Genomic DNA, 18111 nt, shown 5'->3' with positions numbered 1-18111 from the left:
AATAGGGGTGTTCAAAAGGGGGGTTTTGAAAAGGGTGCTTTAAAAAGAGGTCTTTATAAGGTTGTTGAAATAGGCTCTTGTAAAGGGTTCTTTGAAAAAAGGAATTTGAAAAGGGAACTTGATCAAAACGGGTGAAATACAACAAAAATAAAGATAAAGAAAAAAGAAATCAATAAAACGGCGCAGTTCGCCAAGTCATTTAAATACGAATCTTGCGGACCTTGGTGGTTTTTGGTCCCCCACGCTTAAATTTTGACAAGAAGCTTGACAGTGTGGATTTCTTCTCGGCTTGTTTTGCAGACTCCTCCCAGGCTTTTCCATCCGTCAAGTTAATGGTTACTTCCTCTTTGACGGGAACGCTACTGGACCCGGGGACATCGTCTTCATCAAAGGACAGGCCAAATGGTGATCCGTTGGCACTGCACACGTTATAATTGTCTGTGTTGGGTAAAGTCAGAACGTTGAGAAATGCCGACGGGTTCTTGCCGAATGATGATGAAGACTCTTCAGCTTCATTATTTTTACACAGTTTAATTTCTTTTCCCGTCTTGGTGTCCCACTTCTGAACTGATGTCCTGAATGTCACATTACCGTCTTCCTCCACGACCTCTGTTGACTCAGTGTAGCAGGTCTCCTCCATGCTGTACTTGACTGCTGTACGCGGCGGTTCTTGTGGTGCTGGCGCGACTTTGTTTCTTCTAAACGTTTTCTTCCGTCGTCTGCCCAAGCCTCCACTGTTTTCTGTTTTGTCGCTGATCCCAGCAGGCAAGCTCATCAGATCGAGAAAATTATTTTCATTGACGGCTTTAAGTTTCTTAACCTTTGTTTTACGAACAATGCGGACTCCGAATCGGCTGTTGTTCGTTTTTTCAAGAGATATTCCACGAAATAATCGAGACATCTTTGCGTTCGACTTTTCACCGACTTTTTTCCGTTTTCAGTTTTAGTCTTTGATGACGTCAGTGAGCGTAATAATTGTTTTCCAGGCTAATCGAAAAGCGCGCGCACATTTACCTTTTTATTAAGCAAATAGAAATGGTAGTTGGGATGGGAGGGGTTAGGACTTTTCATGTTTCGAGCAACTTGTTGCAATTTGAGCAATCTCTTAAAAGAAGATCACCGAAAATTGTCCAAATGTTGTCCGAAGGCCATATGAACGTTTCCAAAGATTAACGACGTTTGCCGAAGATTTGCGTGGACTGGAACATCCGAAGGCGTCTCGACATTCAACTCAAACCCATTAAAACATTACAAAATTAGTCAACAAACATTACTCACGATTTTTCTCGTAATTCATCACATTTCTGAATTAAAATGTTATTTAGACACTTCTGTTGTAGTTAAATGGCATGAGACTGCTAAGAAATCTTACCTTCAAAGGAAAACTAGCATATGTTTGGAGAAATTTTCTTTATGATCAAAGATCTCTTCGAGATATCGACTTTTTGCATGAAGTTAGTATGAGTAGAAGGTTTATTCTGGGCATTGTTGTTCGAACATATCATGGAAGAATTCAAACGTCTTTCAGTTCAAGCATTTTTTTTATTTCCATGGAGGAAATGCTGTATTTGTCAGTCGCGACGGCTGGGCGCTTTGCGACTTATATACTTTGGCTTGGTTAAAAATGGTAAACTTTGACGTTTGCCTTTAATCGAAATAGTTGTTTCCTTTCGAGTTAGAAAGATTCCTACTCGGCTTAATGCAGGGTTCCCGACAAAGGTTACGCACGACAGAGTTACCTTTTGTCTCGTCACGCAATCTTAACCCCACATTGAGAAGTAAATTTTCGTTTGGATATTACCAAAAGCCGCTTCTCCTCGCGTTATTTTTTACCTTACGGCTACACATGCCATTTCTAACGACTACATTTCCAGTAAAACAGTTGCTGTTTTTTTTCTAATGGCGATGCATTAACTTCTGAGCAGAAGCAAAAACTTTTAGTGTGTACTGCTTTCACCGGAAGTAATTTCACAACAGGCTACAAAAAAACTTGTAAATATCACTTCACACCTGCATTGAATGTTGCAATTCTAAATTGTGCAACTCAGCAGAAATAATCAATTGTCACGAAATGAGTTCCCTTTGGTTAACTATTAGCAACGTTTTAGTGTGTGAAAGACTTGCTGACCATTTCAAATTTGCGTTGTTAATCGTTTTAGGTTAAATTAATATTAGCGCCTTAAGACTTGTACTAGTACAAATTGCGTTCTAAATCGTTTTAAACTTCGCTGCCTTCGAGCGCTGAACTCCTCATATTCTTAATTCGTTATGTCACGTAAGATTTGGGCTACTCACGTTTTTAATTGTTATACTAGTAATAACGATACGTTAAGTAGTGCGACCATGTGTATTTTGTATAGAATTATCTTTTAAAAATGTTGTAAAATAAAAGAAACTACAGGAATGTGAATTCTAGAAATGAGTTATGTTTTATGTGAATTATTGTTTTTCAATCCGGTCAGTGTAAAATGCAGACTGCAGACCAGGGGAAAAATACAGACCGAGGGTAAAGTAACGAAATATGAGTCACAAAGCCATTTTTCCCTGCCGGCTAGCTGCTCCAAATTTCAAAGAAATGTACGCCAGACAACGCTTCGCATGAGTTATCATGAAAATGAAGTGGTGATAAATGTCATACAAAATAGATAATTTGATCAAAAGCTATCAAATTAACTTTTTGATACGTTTAAAAACCCGATTTAACTCATTTAACTGGACGGTTTAAGGATAATTTAGAAAAATAATTCTCTTTTATACCATGCCGACACAGCAAGGTCACGTTCAGCGATCAAATTGCTCCACCGCAACAGCTCTTTCAAGTGTTTTTAACTGGCGCAGATTAAACGCTTCCGCAGTAAAGTTATAAATAATGGCTTTGCTTCGCTAACCGTCGTAATAAAACTCTATTTAAAAAAATAAAAGGTACAACACTTTTATGTTTATAGAGAGCGGTTAACTTGCTTGCTTGCGTTGCGAATTGCAGACGATCGAGGATTTCGTGACACGTCCGGCTGCAACACAAGGAGCGATAAACAAATGACTTGAGTCACAGGCGGCCCAAGCTCTCTATCAGATTACCTTTGGACGTGACTCTTGCTTACGAGCGGTGTTGTGTTACAAAGATTCGATTTATAAGGGTTTGTATGGGAAACAACGGTTTTGCTTTAAAAGTAAAAAAAATGTATATTTTGTGAACAAAGTTGACTTACTCTGATTCGTTGTTTCATTCTTTGTTGTCTGCCAGCTTCTCAGGTCGATACAACGCGTTTTTGGCGAGTTATCGTTATTAAGGTGTCCACTGCTAGTCCGTATTAAAAGTAAAAAATTGAACACATTTTGTGTCGACATTTTAACATTTTAAAACCGCCAGTCCATTCACGTGTTCGCTCATGCGAAAAGTAATCTGACATACATTTCTTCGAACTTTGGAGTCGGCGGAAGGCTTTGTGACTCGTATTTCGTTACTTTACCCTCTGTCTGCATTTTTCTTCCAGTCTGCAGTCTTCATTTTACCCTCAATCTGCATTTTAGTCTTCGTTTTACACTAACCGCTCAGAAAACTCATGGGCGATGTGAAAACATGTTGACATCGTGAAAACACGGGCACGTACGAACACGCCAAATAAGGAATATGAAATTATTGAACGCATGTTTCGCTGCACCAAATATGGATTAATTTAATAAAAATCATATGAACAGGAACATTTGTTCACGTGCTAAATGCCAAATATAGCTCGAGAACAATACAAGCGCCCGCGAATTTTAGGAGTATATAACGCAATCGCTAGTCAGCGTCAAAAAAATCTTTCCTCACCAACCAGCATTAGAGTTGCTCCCAGCGAACTGCGCTGGTTCTTGTTCGCTGGTCGCAATAACGTTTGTTAATTTGACAAGTCACGTTTTTTCTACAAGAACGGGATGCTGAAGCACAACTATAGAGTAACACTTTACAAGTCACGCACTTTGATCGCCCACAGCGGAAAGTATTCCCCTGAGAAATTGAAACAGTCCCTTGAGAGTTAACAAGAATGTGGTTCGAGATTACCCAACTTAACCGCTATTCTCCTTCCTTTTGCTTGTAAACACGCAAAAATGTCGAAAAAAGCAGCGTTTGGGGCAATTTAACTTTCGAGCAACTTTTCTAATCAAAAGCGACTTTTTTGGATTTTTGGAACAAAAGTAATTTTGAGCAAATTCTTAAAAGCCCTAGCACGAAGTTAATATGCTGCCTTAAGAAAATATGAGTTCCATAAGGGACTCACCACCTGGTTAATCATAATAATCTAGCACGGGGTTAATATGTTAACCTCAAATGATATGAGTTCCTGGTAATACTTATACAAGAAGGGGGGGGGGGGGGGGGGGGAGGAGGTAAGGACAGTGTCTTTGTCTTCTATCAAATCTGAACAAAGATTCAAGAATTATACAATAGAACAGAGCTTAATTTATTAAATATCCGACAAAGAATTCTTACATTCAGTGCTACACAATGTTCACTAACTTCATACATTGTACATCTAACAATAATTTATATTAGGCTCTAAAATGTAAGGAATGAACAACATATCTTGCATATTTATTTTCTACAATAGTTTATTCTGTTTCCTCACAAGTGCATGGAACATGCTCATTAATTCAAACCTGAGCAACTTAATTTGAAGCAATAAAATTGTGTACCAATTTAATAGCTAACTTCTTGTGAAATTTAGTGAAAGAATATTTCATCTATGAATTGTACATCAAACTATATATCGTTAAATGTCAAACTAGGTGTGAATCAGAACACTTTGGTTCAAGGAAAGGCAAGATAATGCTTTATAATGGATAAATTGCTATCTAGTGTATAGCATAGGTTTTTGTTGTTGAAATATTTCATATGAAATTCATAGTGATTTATCCAGTATATAAAACATATTATCCAACTTTTCAACAACCTGGCTTATAACATTACTAGTAATTATTCTCTTGTTCTTTTTTATCTCATCTGATTCAATTTTTAACAATACCTCCATCAACTTATTCAAATTATTTTACTTATATGTTGAATGTAGACTTTTTGGGATTGTATTTAGGTAAGCAGCAAGAAAACCCCGGAAAGTGTCCAGATTAATAATCCTGTATTAGCTAGAGGCCAAAACTATTGTAAGCTTGCAGGAGTACATGAAGTGAGCTTTGACTAAGAGGGGGTTTAACAGGACATTTAGGTATTTTAAAGTCGATAAAAGTCATGATCATAATTTATTACAGTGGGGAACTTAATAGTTAAATGAAGAGGCTGCATCATTTGACTCTCTGGAGCTATTATTGTGCATAGGCTGTTCCATCAGCTTGGTGTGATTGCAGTGTGCACAGACTGTTTTTCATTTAAACTGGGCTCAACACACACTTGGTTCCCTTGTTGCTGGAGGTGTGACCTTTGGAGGATGTGTATGAAGACGAGTCACTGCAAAACAAATTAATCATGATCAGGAACTCCTCTTATGAACTGATACAAAAAGCTATACATAACTATGGTTATTCAAATGGGGATGAGTGAAATTAGGAAACAACTTCACATCCATCACACTTTCTGTAATTAGGGAGTAATAATTGTTGTTCATGATGTACATAGTGAAATTAAAATGTTTTGTTTAGGATGGGGCATGCAGGTCTACAATCACCCTATCAAACAATTTTGTCTGACTCAACCTACATGTAAGGTACCCATCTGAGTCAAATTCTTTTAGCTTTCACGAACATTCGGAGCCATCATGGTGCCTTTCTCAAGTAATATTGAATGGGGTGGTAAGTTAATTGTCATGTCAACTTGGGAGGTGGGAGTCGCAAAGAGAACTGAAGGTATGAGCAGAGCTCAGAGATAACAGGACAACAGAAATACACCGTGAATATTCTGCTCCCCTATGTACCGGTACAAGGGGTATCAGAAAATCTTTTGCACTTTCAAAAAGCAGGATGTCAACACCTACTGCATACCTTTCAACACCATCAAGTCACAGCTGGTACACACTAAAGTCCCAATTACTAGCGGAAAGAAGTGTGGTGTGGTCTATGAATTAGAGTATGTGGATTGTGGTAAGGACTACAATGTATATTGGGGTCCATATTAATTTAAGAGTTTTTAAGTTTTTTCCTTTTCCTTTTTTGAAACTTTTGTAATTTTGTGGTTGTTACCCTTAATTCTCTATTTCTACACAACAGTTCTTGGTCAAAATGTTATACCTTTTTTTTTCTTGTAATTGCAAACACACAGAAGCACATCACTTACAAAAATACAAAAAAAGTATGCCCACTACTCACTACTTATTGTACAAATACTTAAGCTGTGCACAATACAATATGTTATACTTACAATAGCCCAGGCCCTGAAGGAATAGAATCACTGAAGTTGCCACTTTATGTGGCTGTTCTTCTAGCGGCATGCCCCCCGAGTCTGACACACTGAAGTAATTGGAAATCGTGGGATCCAATCTGGAGTTGGTGTCGATGACATCATCTTGGTGTGGAGAGTTAGCTCCAGTTATCAGCAAAGTAGAACACTTTAGGGACTGCACTTTCTTAGCACTGCCAAGCTCTGGGCGCTGTATATGAAGGTCTGTGCGTCGCAGGTAAGAGTTAATAAATAGGGAGAGGTTGCGAGGAGACAGGACTGTGTGGAGGCTCTGTTTAAAGGCATGTACAAGATCCAGGTTTTCCTCCTTTGTCTTTTTGCCAAAGTGATGCCAGAGAAGATAATCCTCCACAAAAGTTGTCAATCCTTTACTTTGCAGCTGTTTGACACACATCTATGGAACAAATGTCAAAATATAATTAAGCTATCAGGTAGCAGCTCTCAAAATATCCTTGCCCAGAAGAGTTGCATGTGACTTTGTTTACTTTATATTTTCATATATAAATATTTAACAATTAGACTATAAGCCTAAAAAAATAAGCCCAAATAAATTAATGCATCTGGATTATGCAGGTGGTTCTTACTTTTTTGCATTCCCCACCCCCTTCACCTTCCCCTTGGATGACACATAAGAATAGTTTTATTTGTTTTCAGCAACAGTACTTGTTATTTCCCATGTGATTTTCAACGCAATACTTTAACAGGTAAAAGCAATTAATATTGCAGAGGTGTTATTGTGAATCTAACGCATAAGTTTGATAAATAATTAACACCCTTGCCAAGCTTACATTAATAAGCTTACAGCGGACCTGCACACTTGCTATTAAATGAGACATAAGCTTGAATTATTGCACGTACAAATGTTCATGTACCTTTTGGTAACCCCATTCGATCCATCCTCCGTTAGATGCCACTAATTCCACCAGCACTAGCGCTTCAACCTTATTGGGATTCCAGAGCGCATATCGACTGAGGATGTTGGCTCCCGCACCAACACCGAAGCCAATAAATCGCTTGATGCCGAAAAAATTCACCACATCACCGACCATCACGGACAACTCGTCCATTGTAGGGAACAAGTATTCTTCTGGTAGGTCTTCACTGTCTTCCTGCTGCCCAGGTGCATCAATGTGGTAGATGCAGAAATGATCGAGCAGTGGCCGAGTTTCATTGAAGTTAAAAAACCCGAGAAATGCTGATGTGTGATTTTGCCCAATATCATGGAACGTGACGATGGCAGTCTTTCCATCCTTTCCTTGTCGAGTCACATGAAGTTTGCCCCTGGAAGTTTCCACGTCGTGTTCAGAAAGAAGAGAAACGAACGCCTCGTGGTCGTCGAAGACTTTTGGCTCGGGTTCGTGAATATCTATCGAAGTAAGGCTGACAAGAGGTTGTGCATCCATCTTGTTCGTGTTTTTTTGCCAAGACGCGATTGCAAAGTTCCACGGGACCGTTCGAATATCGAGCGTTTCAATGCAAGTTACATGAAGTGTAAACTGAACCAGGACTGTTGCGAGGCGCGAATACTGTGTGGTTCTTGATCAAATGTTCTCTAGCTAACAACATGTATTTTTAAAGCTAAAATTTCCGCGTTCATCCACATTTAAGGATGACAAGTGCTACAGCTTCAAACGCACAGGTTGATGGAGAGAGGACTGATAACAATGTTGAAGATGTAGAGCGGAGTAATGACGATAAACATTCCAGTGAAGTCGACCAAAACACTGCAGATACCAGCGAACAAACTGACCTCCTATCTGATGAGAAATTACCCGAGGAACCACTGAATGACCACGAACGACATTTAATGTTTGAAAAAGGAATCAAGTAAGCTTTAAATTGCAAGATGTCCTTTTAAAACGTGGACATGATATTATTTAGCGAAATCTCGACTTACCTCAGGAAATTGTAAAAGTTGATTGTTGAAAGAATTTATAACAATCTTAAAAAGAAAGGATTAACTAGCTACGGCTACAGTGTACATCGTTTTAATGAAGTGCATTTTACATGTTGCCAACATTAAGAAGGAAAAGTTGTGATGGTCATAATTTAAGGGATTATTGATGTGTGGCCGAGATTGTACAGCTGTATCTATAGCCCTTTGTGCACATTTCTTGTTTATTATAAAATGTCCGAGAAATTGCGCGCGCTGTGATTGGTCAGTTTGACTTCATTATAGCTCCATAAAGCACGCTGCATACGTCACGCACATGCTTTATTGAGTTATAATGCACGCTGCTTACGCCACAAGTTTTAGCGCGCGCAATTTCTTTAACATTTCATAAAAGAAATAAAAAACTTTCTTCTCGTGCATTGTTGAGTTATATAAGCACTTGGGAATTTTTAAGAACACTCGAGAAGTGCGAGAAGCACTCGGCTGCGCCTTGTGCTTCTCTATGCACTTCTCTCGTGTTCTTAAAAATTCTTGCGTGCTTATACAACTCAACAATGCACTCGGGTGTGTTTTTATTTCTTTAGTATAGTATAGTGACCTCCACAGTTTGGCTGTGACTAAAGGTGGGATAGGGACATGGGGACTGGGACACAAGGACACATATTTGGGATGTAGGGATGAGTGGCCTGGGACGTGGGGATGTGCTCGTTCGAAACGTTGTCTGAAAACCCTTCAACCTTTGAAGTTTGGTGACTATCATGCAACCTCTGATACCCAGTTAGAACATCTTTTTTCATAACATGTTTATGCTTAGATTTAATGGACAGTAAGACCTTGACACCACTGGAAATTGTATTTTACACATTCAACAGAAAAAACTGGTTCAGTTTGTTTATGTCCCAGTGTCCCCAATTTTGCATCCCCATATCCCAATCCGCGTCCTGCTTCCTGTGGTCCTGACATCCCACATTCTGTGTTATGCATCTGCATCCAGAACATGAGTCCACTCAACCCAGTCCCCATGTCTCTTTCCTACTTTTAGTCACAGCCCCAAAGTTCCCTGTGAAAAGGTACTAGATACCCCGTGTCTTTTCTGTAACCATTAATGTATACCACTTTTTTTTCTTTTTCAGATTTAAGGTAGAAAGATGACTTGTTCTTTCCTATTGAGTTACTGACCAAGGTTCTAAATGGAACAGTTTATCTTGTATTTTGCTTTGTGTTATGAGGCTGACCTTTCCAGTTAATGAGCCAGGTCTGATGCTAGCTGAGATGAGTTTTCTTTCCTTAACAGAAGAGGGCACATGGCTCTAATAGCTAGCCTACACAATTTTTAGGGTTATTGTATGACTTCTCTACATTACAGTCATTGTCATCATTATTACAGTAATATAACTATAAGAAATATTAAATTGCATCTTTGAATTTGGGTGTGATCATCTTGTAAACAGAAGAAAGGCAACTTGCAGCATGCTCTGTATTGTCTATTGGCCTGTGTGCGAGGATTAAAAGATGGATCTGAATTTCAACAACTTCCAGATTGTCTTCATAATGTGAGTATGTCAGTTAGAACTTTACTCTTCTCTTTCCTATGCTTTAAACATCTACACATAATGCATGTATGGGTTAAAGTTCTTCAGAAAAAAATCAAAGTTTGACGGCTGATCAAAATCAAGATTTGACTACAAAATCAGTTGTGAGAAAATTGATAGAAATGATATTTGGACTCCGTAATATCACGAGACCTACCAATTCAAAGATACAAAAACCCTTCAAGGTTTTTTCCAGTTTCCCCTTCTACACAGAAAGCCAACACTCTAAATTGCAATTCAATCTAATCTTGATGCATAATGTGAACTTTATTACAAGCACCTCAGAGCTCATCTGTGTTCCGTGGGTCAATAAAATCACATTAACATTTTTTTAATTTTGTGAATAGTTATGTTGTTTCTTTCTTGGCAGATAGCAGAGATATACAGTCAGATTGGAGATTGTATCTTTTGATCATTTTCGATTTTAAACGAAAATGAGTGTAAAGTTTAAAAACTTTACACTCTTTTAACTTATATAACTTACTTATATCATTTTGACACATTTTATGCTATTGTTTTATTATGTACAAAGTTGTAAATATTGTAATTTTTGTGAGTAACTGTATTCAGTTTTTCACGGGGATTGGACAAGGAATTTACGTTCCGAGTCCCAAATGGTAGTTGACCTCCTGGACACTGGTTAAGATAATGTCCTAACAACTGAGCTACAGGAGACTAGTGGCAAGTTAATTAGGTCATTTAAAGGTTGAGTGTGACACATGTCTTGCATGCTGCTAGGATCAGTAATGTTGAAAACAATAGGTAGGGTGATGAATATGAACGTCAATTGGGCTTTGACTGTATTTGGATTCCTCGCAAGTTGACGTGAAGAAACAAAGTCAGTGTAGGTTGTATTTGTTGGGTCAAATCTGTCTTAACCTGAGGATAACACTTTATTAATCATGTAGTAGAAACTCAGCTGTGTTCTATTGGAAATCCGCAAATCTGATTGATTCTCCCACTGTTTTCTAATAAACAACATTTTGTAAATCAAGCAGTCCAGTTTTCCGCTGCATTTCTTTAGGACGGAAAAACTGGATGCAGCGGAAAACTGGACTGCTTGATTTACAAAAATTATGTTGTTTAAAAGAAAGAAGAAACCTAGCCTGAACTCGCAATTGGATTCTATCCGTGCAAAACTATTTGTTTAAAACAGATATGTTAATGAAACATCACACCTCTAATCGCATATATAACACTGTTGAACCGTTATTTTATTTGTCACTTGAAAATGATGTCAGGATGACATTGAAACATTGTGTCTTACTCCCGCTTATTTTTATTGTCAAATGTTTATCAAAATTTAGTCTTATTTAAATTTAATTTGTTTATAAAATTCGTTTTTTGGACCATTCATTTCAGTCCTTAACTAGTTTCCTAGATGAGAATGCTGTTTCATTTGCTCAGGCTGAAAAATTATATTATGAAACGTCACTTATCAGTGTTGGAAATGAAGTTCAATCAAAACAGGTTGAACCGGGTGAGTGGGTAGACTTCCGTCAATCATTTTGGAATGTTTGGTCAGGAGCATCTTTAGAAATGTTGGAAATGTCCTTGGATATCTTAAGTAATCTTGGGATATGGTCAAGTTGTCTTGGAAAAAAATCCTGATAAAAATCACATGCCTTTGGTTTGAAAAAAGATGTCTGGTATAATTGAACCATTTAAGGAAAACTATATGAAACTCAGAATCATGAAAAAAGATTGCTAATGTCAAACTTTAAACTCCCCCCCCCCCAATCCCCTAAAAAAATCTTTACATCTGCCACTCACTCTAAGGTTTGAGATCTTCCCCAAACAACCATAAAATCACAGACCTCTTTAAATTTTCATTTTAAAATTGATATTTTATTTTATATTAATTAGCAACGTATCGACTCCCATGAGCAGGCCAAGGCTTTGACTTGTCTGATCTCTACTAGCTCAGTCTGTTATTTTTAAACACAAATACAAAAAAATACACAAAAAACACAAACTTAGACCATTGACTAAGGTTGTTACTGTCTATTAATTTTGTAGATAATACCGCCAGTTTCTCTACATCAGACAAGAGTACAGGAAATAAAGTGTCCCAGGTTAGATCAGCATGAATCAGCTGAAAAAGACATGTTAGGCTTTTAAGCTTCTCAGAACATGCAGTGTAGTCCTAGGAATGAATTTATGTATGGTGGGGCCCTTATTTAAGGTAACTTTCAGTGTGTGTGTGTGGGGGGGGGGGGAGGGGGGAATTCCTGTCACTGCCAAGTAGAGTCCCCCCTACCCTGTCACTACAAAACAGTCTGTTATTGACTCTTTTGTTTTGCTCCAAACCTGCTCATCCCAGATCTTTTTCAGGACCAATGTTTTGCCCAAATAAAGTTATTTTACCACACCCTGAGCCCAAGGCTCGATTTCCATTGCACCCTATCGAGTCCAGTCTTTGTTCATTTCCCAAACAGCAGCTGGTGGTTGAGCCTACCCACTGGCGAATCTAGTGGAGAGGGCTGAGGGCGCTGGGCCCCAACCTTATTTGTAGGCGAAACTGAGGCCCAAAGGGCCGAGAAAAATTATTTTTGAGAGGGGGTGCCTCTCTTATTCCAGGAGTCTGAATTATCTTTACCCACACTTACCTGAAGGTCTGGATCTCCCACTACAACCTGAGCCCTGGTCCCAGTCATGCACAAATATACGGAACAAATATGTAACATGTCCCAAGTCCAAAGTTCATCTGTACTTTTTTCTCCCAGCCTGAAGTCAAGGATGATCCACAGGGACAATCAGCTGAAGCACGATCAGCAAATGAATATGAGAAGCTGGCACACATGTGTTTGAAGCAGAAAGAGTAAGTGCCAAGACAAAACATGGTCTACATTGACATGTATGATGTCTGTTAAGAATTATTAGACATAGTGGCATAAATCCAGAATTATTTAAGCCTGGCCAAGAGTCCTCATGTTCTGTTTTAGGGCCTGACACCTGACTCCCACCCCAGTGACTAATGAGAAAAAAAAAACTATTTACCTTATTGTTACTTATTTTCGCAGGACTTAATTTTCGCGATTTTCAAAAAAATCGCAAAAATTAAAAACCCGCGAAAATTTATTTTTAACGTTTTTCATTGTATTTTTTTATGTTAATTACGTATTTTTGGCCAAATCGGGAAAATTAAGTCTCGTGAAATATGCCCGTTCCATTTTCGTGAAATTAAGATCCCGCGAAAATAAGAACTGGTCAAAAAGGTAGTTCGAATCAGAAATAACGTAAATGATCGTTAAAATATGCGTTCAAAAGTGCTCAAAACGGTTAAAAAAAGTATGATTCAAGGATGCTACCTCTTTCCTGTGGTTTAAATGCCTAATGACTTTAATATTTACAGTACATGTATACTTTATATTTCTCGTTTCTCTTTTCACAGTGCTCAGCTGGCATTAGAGTATTGTGGTAAGGTAAGACCATTTAGCATTCCTTGCTTACGATTATTTGACAAGGGAAAGATCTTTTTCAAGGGGTACAATTTTCAGAAAAGGGGTTTGTAAGAAATAGTTTTGAAAACTTGAACTGGTTCGATACATTTGCCTTAAGTGAAAAATGTACTGCATCTTGATCATAACTTGATCTTTTCCATTTGACTTGCAAAGATTCTCTCTTTACCTAATAAGCTAGGGTTAACGCTCAGAAGACATGCATAAAGCTAAGGCTCATTAAGTTAAAGGATCAGACTCTTGACAGTCTTATCAATTTCTTTATAACTTAAAAGTGTTATTTCCAAATTGTCTCTAGGCCGTTAAACTGCGTCAATCCATATATGGAGAGGAACATCCCATAACAAAACGTACACTGGATCTTTTTACTGTCATTTATGCTGAGATGGGAAAGGAGCAATATACAGGTAGGAAAAATGGTCTGAGTATTAAAACAGATGGATGATGGAAGAACTAAAGTGAGAACTAAAGTGAAAACAGAAGGATTTCCAGCCGCGAGAAAACGTGAATAAAATCAGTTTCCGATCATTGATTCCGATTCTTATTGTCCAATCAAAAATAGCTCGAGCACTCCCCGAAAACCGTCTCGTGATCTTGTCGTATTCATTCATTCGTCTTGTCGTATTCATTCATTCGTGCCCCTTAGAAACCACAGCCTAGGGTGTCGTTCATAGTTCAAAAAAAGACAATACTCTGCAAATGTGAAATATGCCGTTTTATGGATGGGGGTTAAATAGCTACCGGGATGGACGGATTGGGTCTTAAAAATCACACGGATTGCGGACTTTTGCAATAAATTGAGGGGATTTGCGGATTTCGAAAATACGGTGGATCGCAGATCAGCTGAGAATTTTGGCCCGGATTGCAGACTCTACCTGTCTTGAAGTTTGAATCGTGGATCCTAAACGGTCTAAACGAACTTTCGGATCACGGATATTTGGCCCGAAAAGTTATATTGTTTACAGAATGTTTACCAACAGAGATTCAGTTTTTGTCAATGAAACCTTAAACTGATACAACGTAAACGGTTGGATTTTGGCCTGACTCATCCCTAGTCGTCTTCATATAGCACGCGGTTTATCGCATTTTCAAGCACTTTGCAGATAGCAGTAGCAGCTTCAAATTCTGCTCATAGTCTCACCCCTTCTGCTTCTTTCCTTGTATCTTCAACATGATCCTCGCTTCTAACTCTGCTTGCTTTGCCTTGGCTTGGAGAGCTCGTGCTCTTGAGGAAGTGGTTGATGCACGTGAAGCTATGGGCGTACGAGACTGTATCTTTGCCGCGTGTTATATGAAGACGACTGGGGACGAGCCAGAATTAAAGTTATAAAAAGCTGCCCTCGGGTCTTAAAATGGTTTCGGGACGTTTGTTGTATTATATCGATGTTTTAAATAGTGCTGTAACGTTGCCTTCGTTCAAACAAGCAATTAATATTATAGGAAACTTCTTTAAAATCAGCATTAAAACACAATAATTTACAGTCCGTTCCAGTGAAGCTATGCCACATAAAGTTCTCAAGCAATGCGGATCCGGATTTGAACGAAAATAGTGGCGGATCGATACCCCTATTCACCCTCCTCTTTCTGCTTGTTTATCGAAAAACACTGAACTCATGTGCTCTTCATCTCTTGTATTCTTCTCTCAGCCGCCATGCAGAAATTCAACGAATCCAAGCAGTCTGGTGAGACAGTTCCTGAAGAGGTTGCAAAGACTCCAGAAAATGTTGAGTCAGTAAAAAAAGAAAACAAAAAGAATGGAGACGAATCTATGGATTCGAGACAAAGTCCTGCTGGAGAGGGTCAGGAGGATGAACGTGACACAGACACGCCTGATGCACAAGTCAACGGTATGTCTTGGAGTTTATTTGTTAATAGATGTTGGTCAGGTTATTTTGAGTGTATTGTGATACAGTTAAATCTCACATATAAGATCCTAGATTTTACAAACTTAGCCTAAATAGGTTTTCATAGAAATGGTATTTAGTAGGATTTTAGGCTATTTAGGTTTTTAAATAGGTTCTTAATTTGATAGGGGCACTAGCGATCAGCACAGATAACTACTACAGGGCATATGTGATATAGTTTTTCGGATGATAACCATACAGTAAATTTATTTTTCCAAAGTACTAACGTGCATGTCTAGACTAAATTTTTTTTCTGTATTTTCATCTGTGCCTTCATTTTTGTAAAATAAGAACTTGTTAAAAATTTTAGGCTAAATAGGTTCTTATGAAAAGGGGGTTTTAAATGAAAATTTCAGCCCAACAGGTTTTTAAATTTTAGGTTCTTATGCGTGAGTTTTTACTCTATTGCATCCTGTACTACATTTATTAACGGATCCTTTTGTCTTTCTTCTCAGCAGACGAGCAAATGAGTATCAGCCCTGGTCAAGCCATGTTCTGTTTCTTCCTCATCACTGCTGCACTAGCTGTTTGCGTGACATTGTTTTGCTGTCACGTCAGTGGCAAAGACCCTGTCTCCACATTTAAGTACATCGTGACAAGGCTCAAGTTTTACTATTTCTACTATTTCAGGCGAGCGCCAGGAGGGAACAGATACTTCTGATACGCGTGAGAAGCTAGCGTGACACTTGTGTTTTGCGTGACAATCGTAACAGTCTTGGCTTTAACAGCGCAGGAACAATAGAGAGAAAACGACACGAAACTTGTGACCGTCTTGATAACGATTTCTTCTCTTGGTTATAAAATCGTGATCAACAGGTGGAAATGTGGGGTGGGGGATTGAAACTCCTGGGGTTAAGGTGAGCATAGAATGAAAACCTAAGCAATTCTACCCAACGGTTCGTTCATTAGCAACAGTGGGCTTGTAACCATTTACCACCGGGCAAACTTTTAGAACAAATTTGGAACCATTGTTTACTGTTTTAGATAGGTTATATAAAAAGACATATCCCTGGTGTTATATTTCACATCAGAGCTCCGATAAATACCTTCATTTGACCTATAAAGTAAAATAAGAAGAAAAACGTTTGGTATTGTGAGTAGAGAATGGTTTTTTTTAACACAGTATCATGCCGTCCTTTAGAATGGGGTGCGCTGAGAAAGGGATATTTATTTAAAATTATTAATCGGCAATAACAAAAAAAGATGTAAGGCCGGTAACAAAAGGTTTACGTAGTGGAACCCGCGTGGACGGATAACTCTCAAAACTTGTTTAATTTCCTTGCTCATAATTGTCGTCTGTAGGAAAGACGGAGGAGGAAGGGGCGGGGGTTGGCTTAATGGAGGGTAGAAGAGTGTTAAAGGGGTGCTTACTAGATGGGAGAAGGTGCGGTTTTACATAGTTTTTTTTACGGTATTTCACCTTTATCATCACTCGGCCTGATTAAGCCTCGTTTCAGAAGATAAACAGGGCGGTGAAGTTATTAAAATACAGCCCATTTCAGACTCAGTTGTTGCGCGTGCGAAAAATAGCAAGGAAAAACGGAGTTACGAGTTGTTCAGTTGTAGCCTAAAAAGCTGTCACTTATTTGGTCTTCGCAATCTCAGGGCCTGGAACAGGCTATTATTTAAAAAGGGTCTTCTTGTTTTTTCAGCTCATTTTTTAAGAATTCTTTCTTTTTATAGAATGTTCGCCAATTTTGAACTATGTATTTGTACATTTATACGATGTAGCCAGTCTCCCAAAAGAGTATGTATTTAACAAATTACTTGGTAAACTTTGGTATTATCAGTTTTTTAAAATAAAGTCATGGTTCTGTGTTCTTGCATTATGTCCTGTTTAATTGTCTTTTACTTGTCGGTAGAGGCAGCTAGCCAGTGTCTCGAGTCTTTGTCCAACCAGTGTTTACCGTTTCTAGTAAAGTATCTTCAGGTAAAGATGCCCCAGAACAAAGTTCCACCATATCAGTGACAGAGATAAAGGTTAAGGTAAATTCCCGTCAAAGGTAAAGATGCCCCAGAACAAAAGCTCCTGAAGATACTTTATTCTAGACGGAGTATTTGCCGTTAGACGAAAATGCTGGAACACCACACTCTATCTAACCTGCGATCAGGCGTTCTTTTTTCTTTTTTCGAAAGGGAGAGGGAAAAAATTAGTGAGTGATAAGTAGGGAGGGAGGGCATGATCTCAGGTTACACTTTATCAAGCGGGATACCGAAAATTAACTAATAAACGCCCGGGGCGTCTATTAAATTTTCGGGGTCCTAGGGGAGGCGTTAAATAGTTATGAGGCGTTTATTAGAGAGAGGCATTTATTTCACTTTAACTGTAACAACGTCAAAACAAATAGGATGAAAACAGAGTTGGTGAGTAGGAGATTAATCTAATCTGCGCTTATGCAAAGCCTAGAGATGTCGTTCATAGTACGATATCGATGTTTTCATCGTCATCGAGGTCAACCATGTTGGCGTTGTTGGGCTATTCGATGTCCGAGTCAAGCAAGAAACTAACTATATTGCGTGATTTTACTATATGGAGCATTTCCTTTGTGGTTTTTGAGGCTATTCTTACGTATTCTTGGAAGGGGCGTCTATTAGACACGCAGCGTTTATTAGAGAGGGGCGTCTAATACAAACTTTAGTCTTCAGGGGAGGCGTTTATTGGATACGAGGCGTTTATTTGAGAGTGGGCGTTTATTAGATCATTTACGGTATGCCCATTTAGATTTAAGGTTGCACCCCTCCACGGGTCTTTTCCTTACTTGGTCGAGCTTTGCCGGATACGGGTTGGTTCAGGCGGTAGGTGGTGGCACCCCTCAGCTCTCTCCAGGTTACCCACATGATCTCAGACCAAGCTGTCCAACTTGGTACTTCC

At 38.6% G+C, this 18111-nt stretch overlaps 2 protein-coding genes across 3 annotated transcripts in view; one reads left to right on the top strand and one right to left on the bottom strand.

The window, feature by feature from the left end:
- Positions 1-7834, bottom strand: part of LOC144634636 (protein NDRG3-like) — a 139426-nt gene extending 131592 nt beyond the window's left edge. The window contains exons 1-3 of one of the 2 annotated variants that reach the window (XR_013567224.1): positions 7261-7815; positions 6350-6782; positions 4642-5443 (exon numbers count right to left, since the gene is read on the bottom strand). Coding sequence is in view for 1 of the 2 variants with exons in the window: in XM_078493653.1 (XP_078349779.1) it covers positions 5376-5443; positions 6350-6782; positions 7261-7791 (1032 nt within the window). In the remaining variant the exon portion in view is untranslated. Of the gene's footprint in view, positions 1-4421; positions 5444-6349; positions 6783-7260 lie in introns of those variants that run through there. The other variant, XM_078493653.1, reaches the window with a different exon arrangement.
- LOC144634734 (uncharacterized) lies at positions 7800-17065 on the top strand. The gene is made up of 11 exons (XM_078493766.1): positions 7800-8215; positions 9416-9422; positions 9734-9835; positions 10245-10275; positions 11256-11354; positions 11894-11949; positions 12601-12695; positions 13269-13299; positions 13634-13742; positions 14982-15182; positions 15695-17065. Exons 1-11 carry the CDS (start codon positions 7998-8000, stop codon positions 15898-15900), a joined length of 1155 nt encoding a protein of 384 aa, XP_078349892.1. The 5' UTR covers positions 7800-7997; the 3' UTR covers positions 15901-17065.
- The last annotated feature ends 1046 nt before the right edge of the window (positions 17066-18111 follow it).

This window comes from Oculina patagonica, chromosome 13 (genome assembly GCF_052425735.1).
Source record: "Oculina patagonica isolate OP01 chromosome 13, crgOcupat, whole genome shotgun sequence".
Lineage (NCBI taxonomy): Eukaryota > Metazoa > Cnidaria > Anthozoa > Scleractinia > Oculinidae > Oculina > Oculina patagonica.
This window is presented reverse-complemented; position numbering and strand designations above follow the sequence as displayed.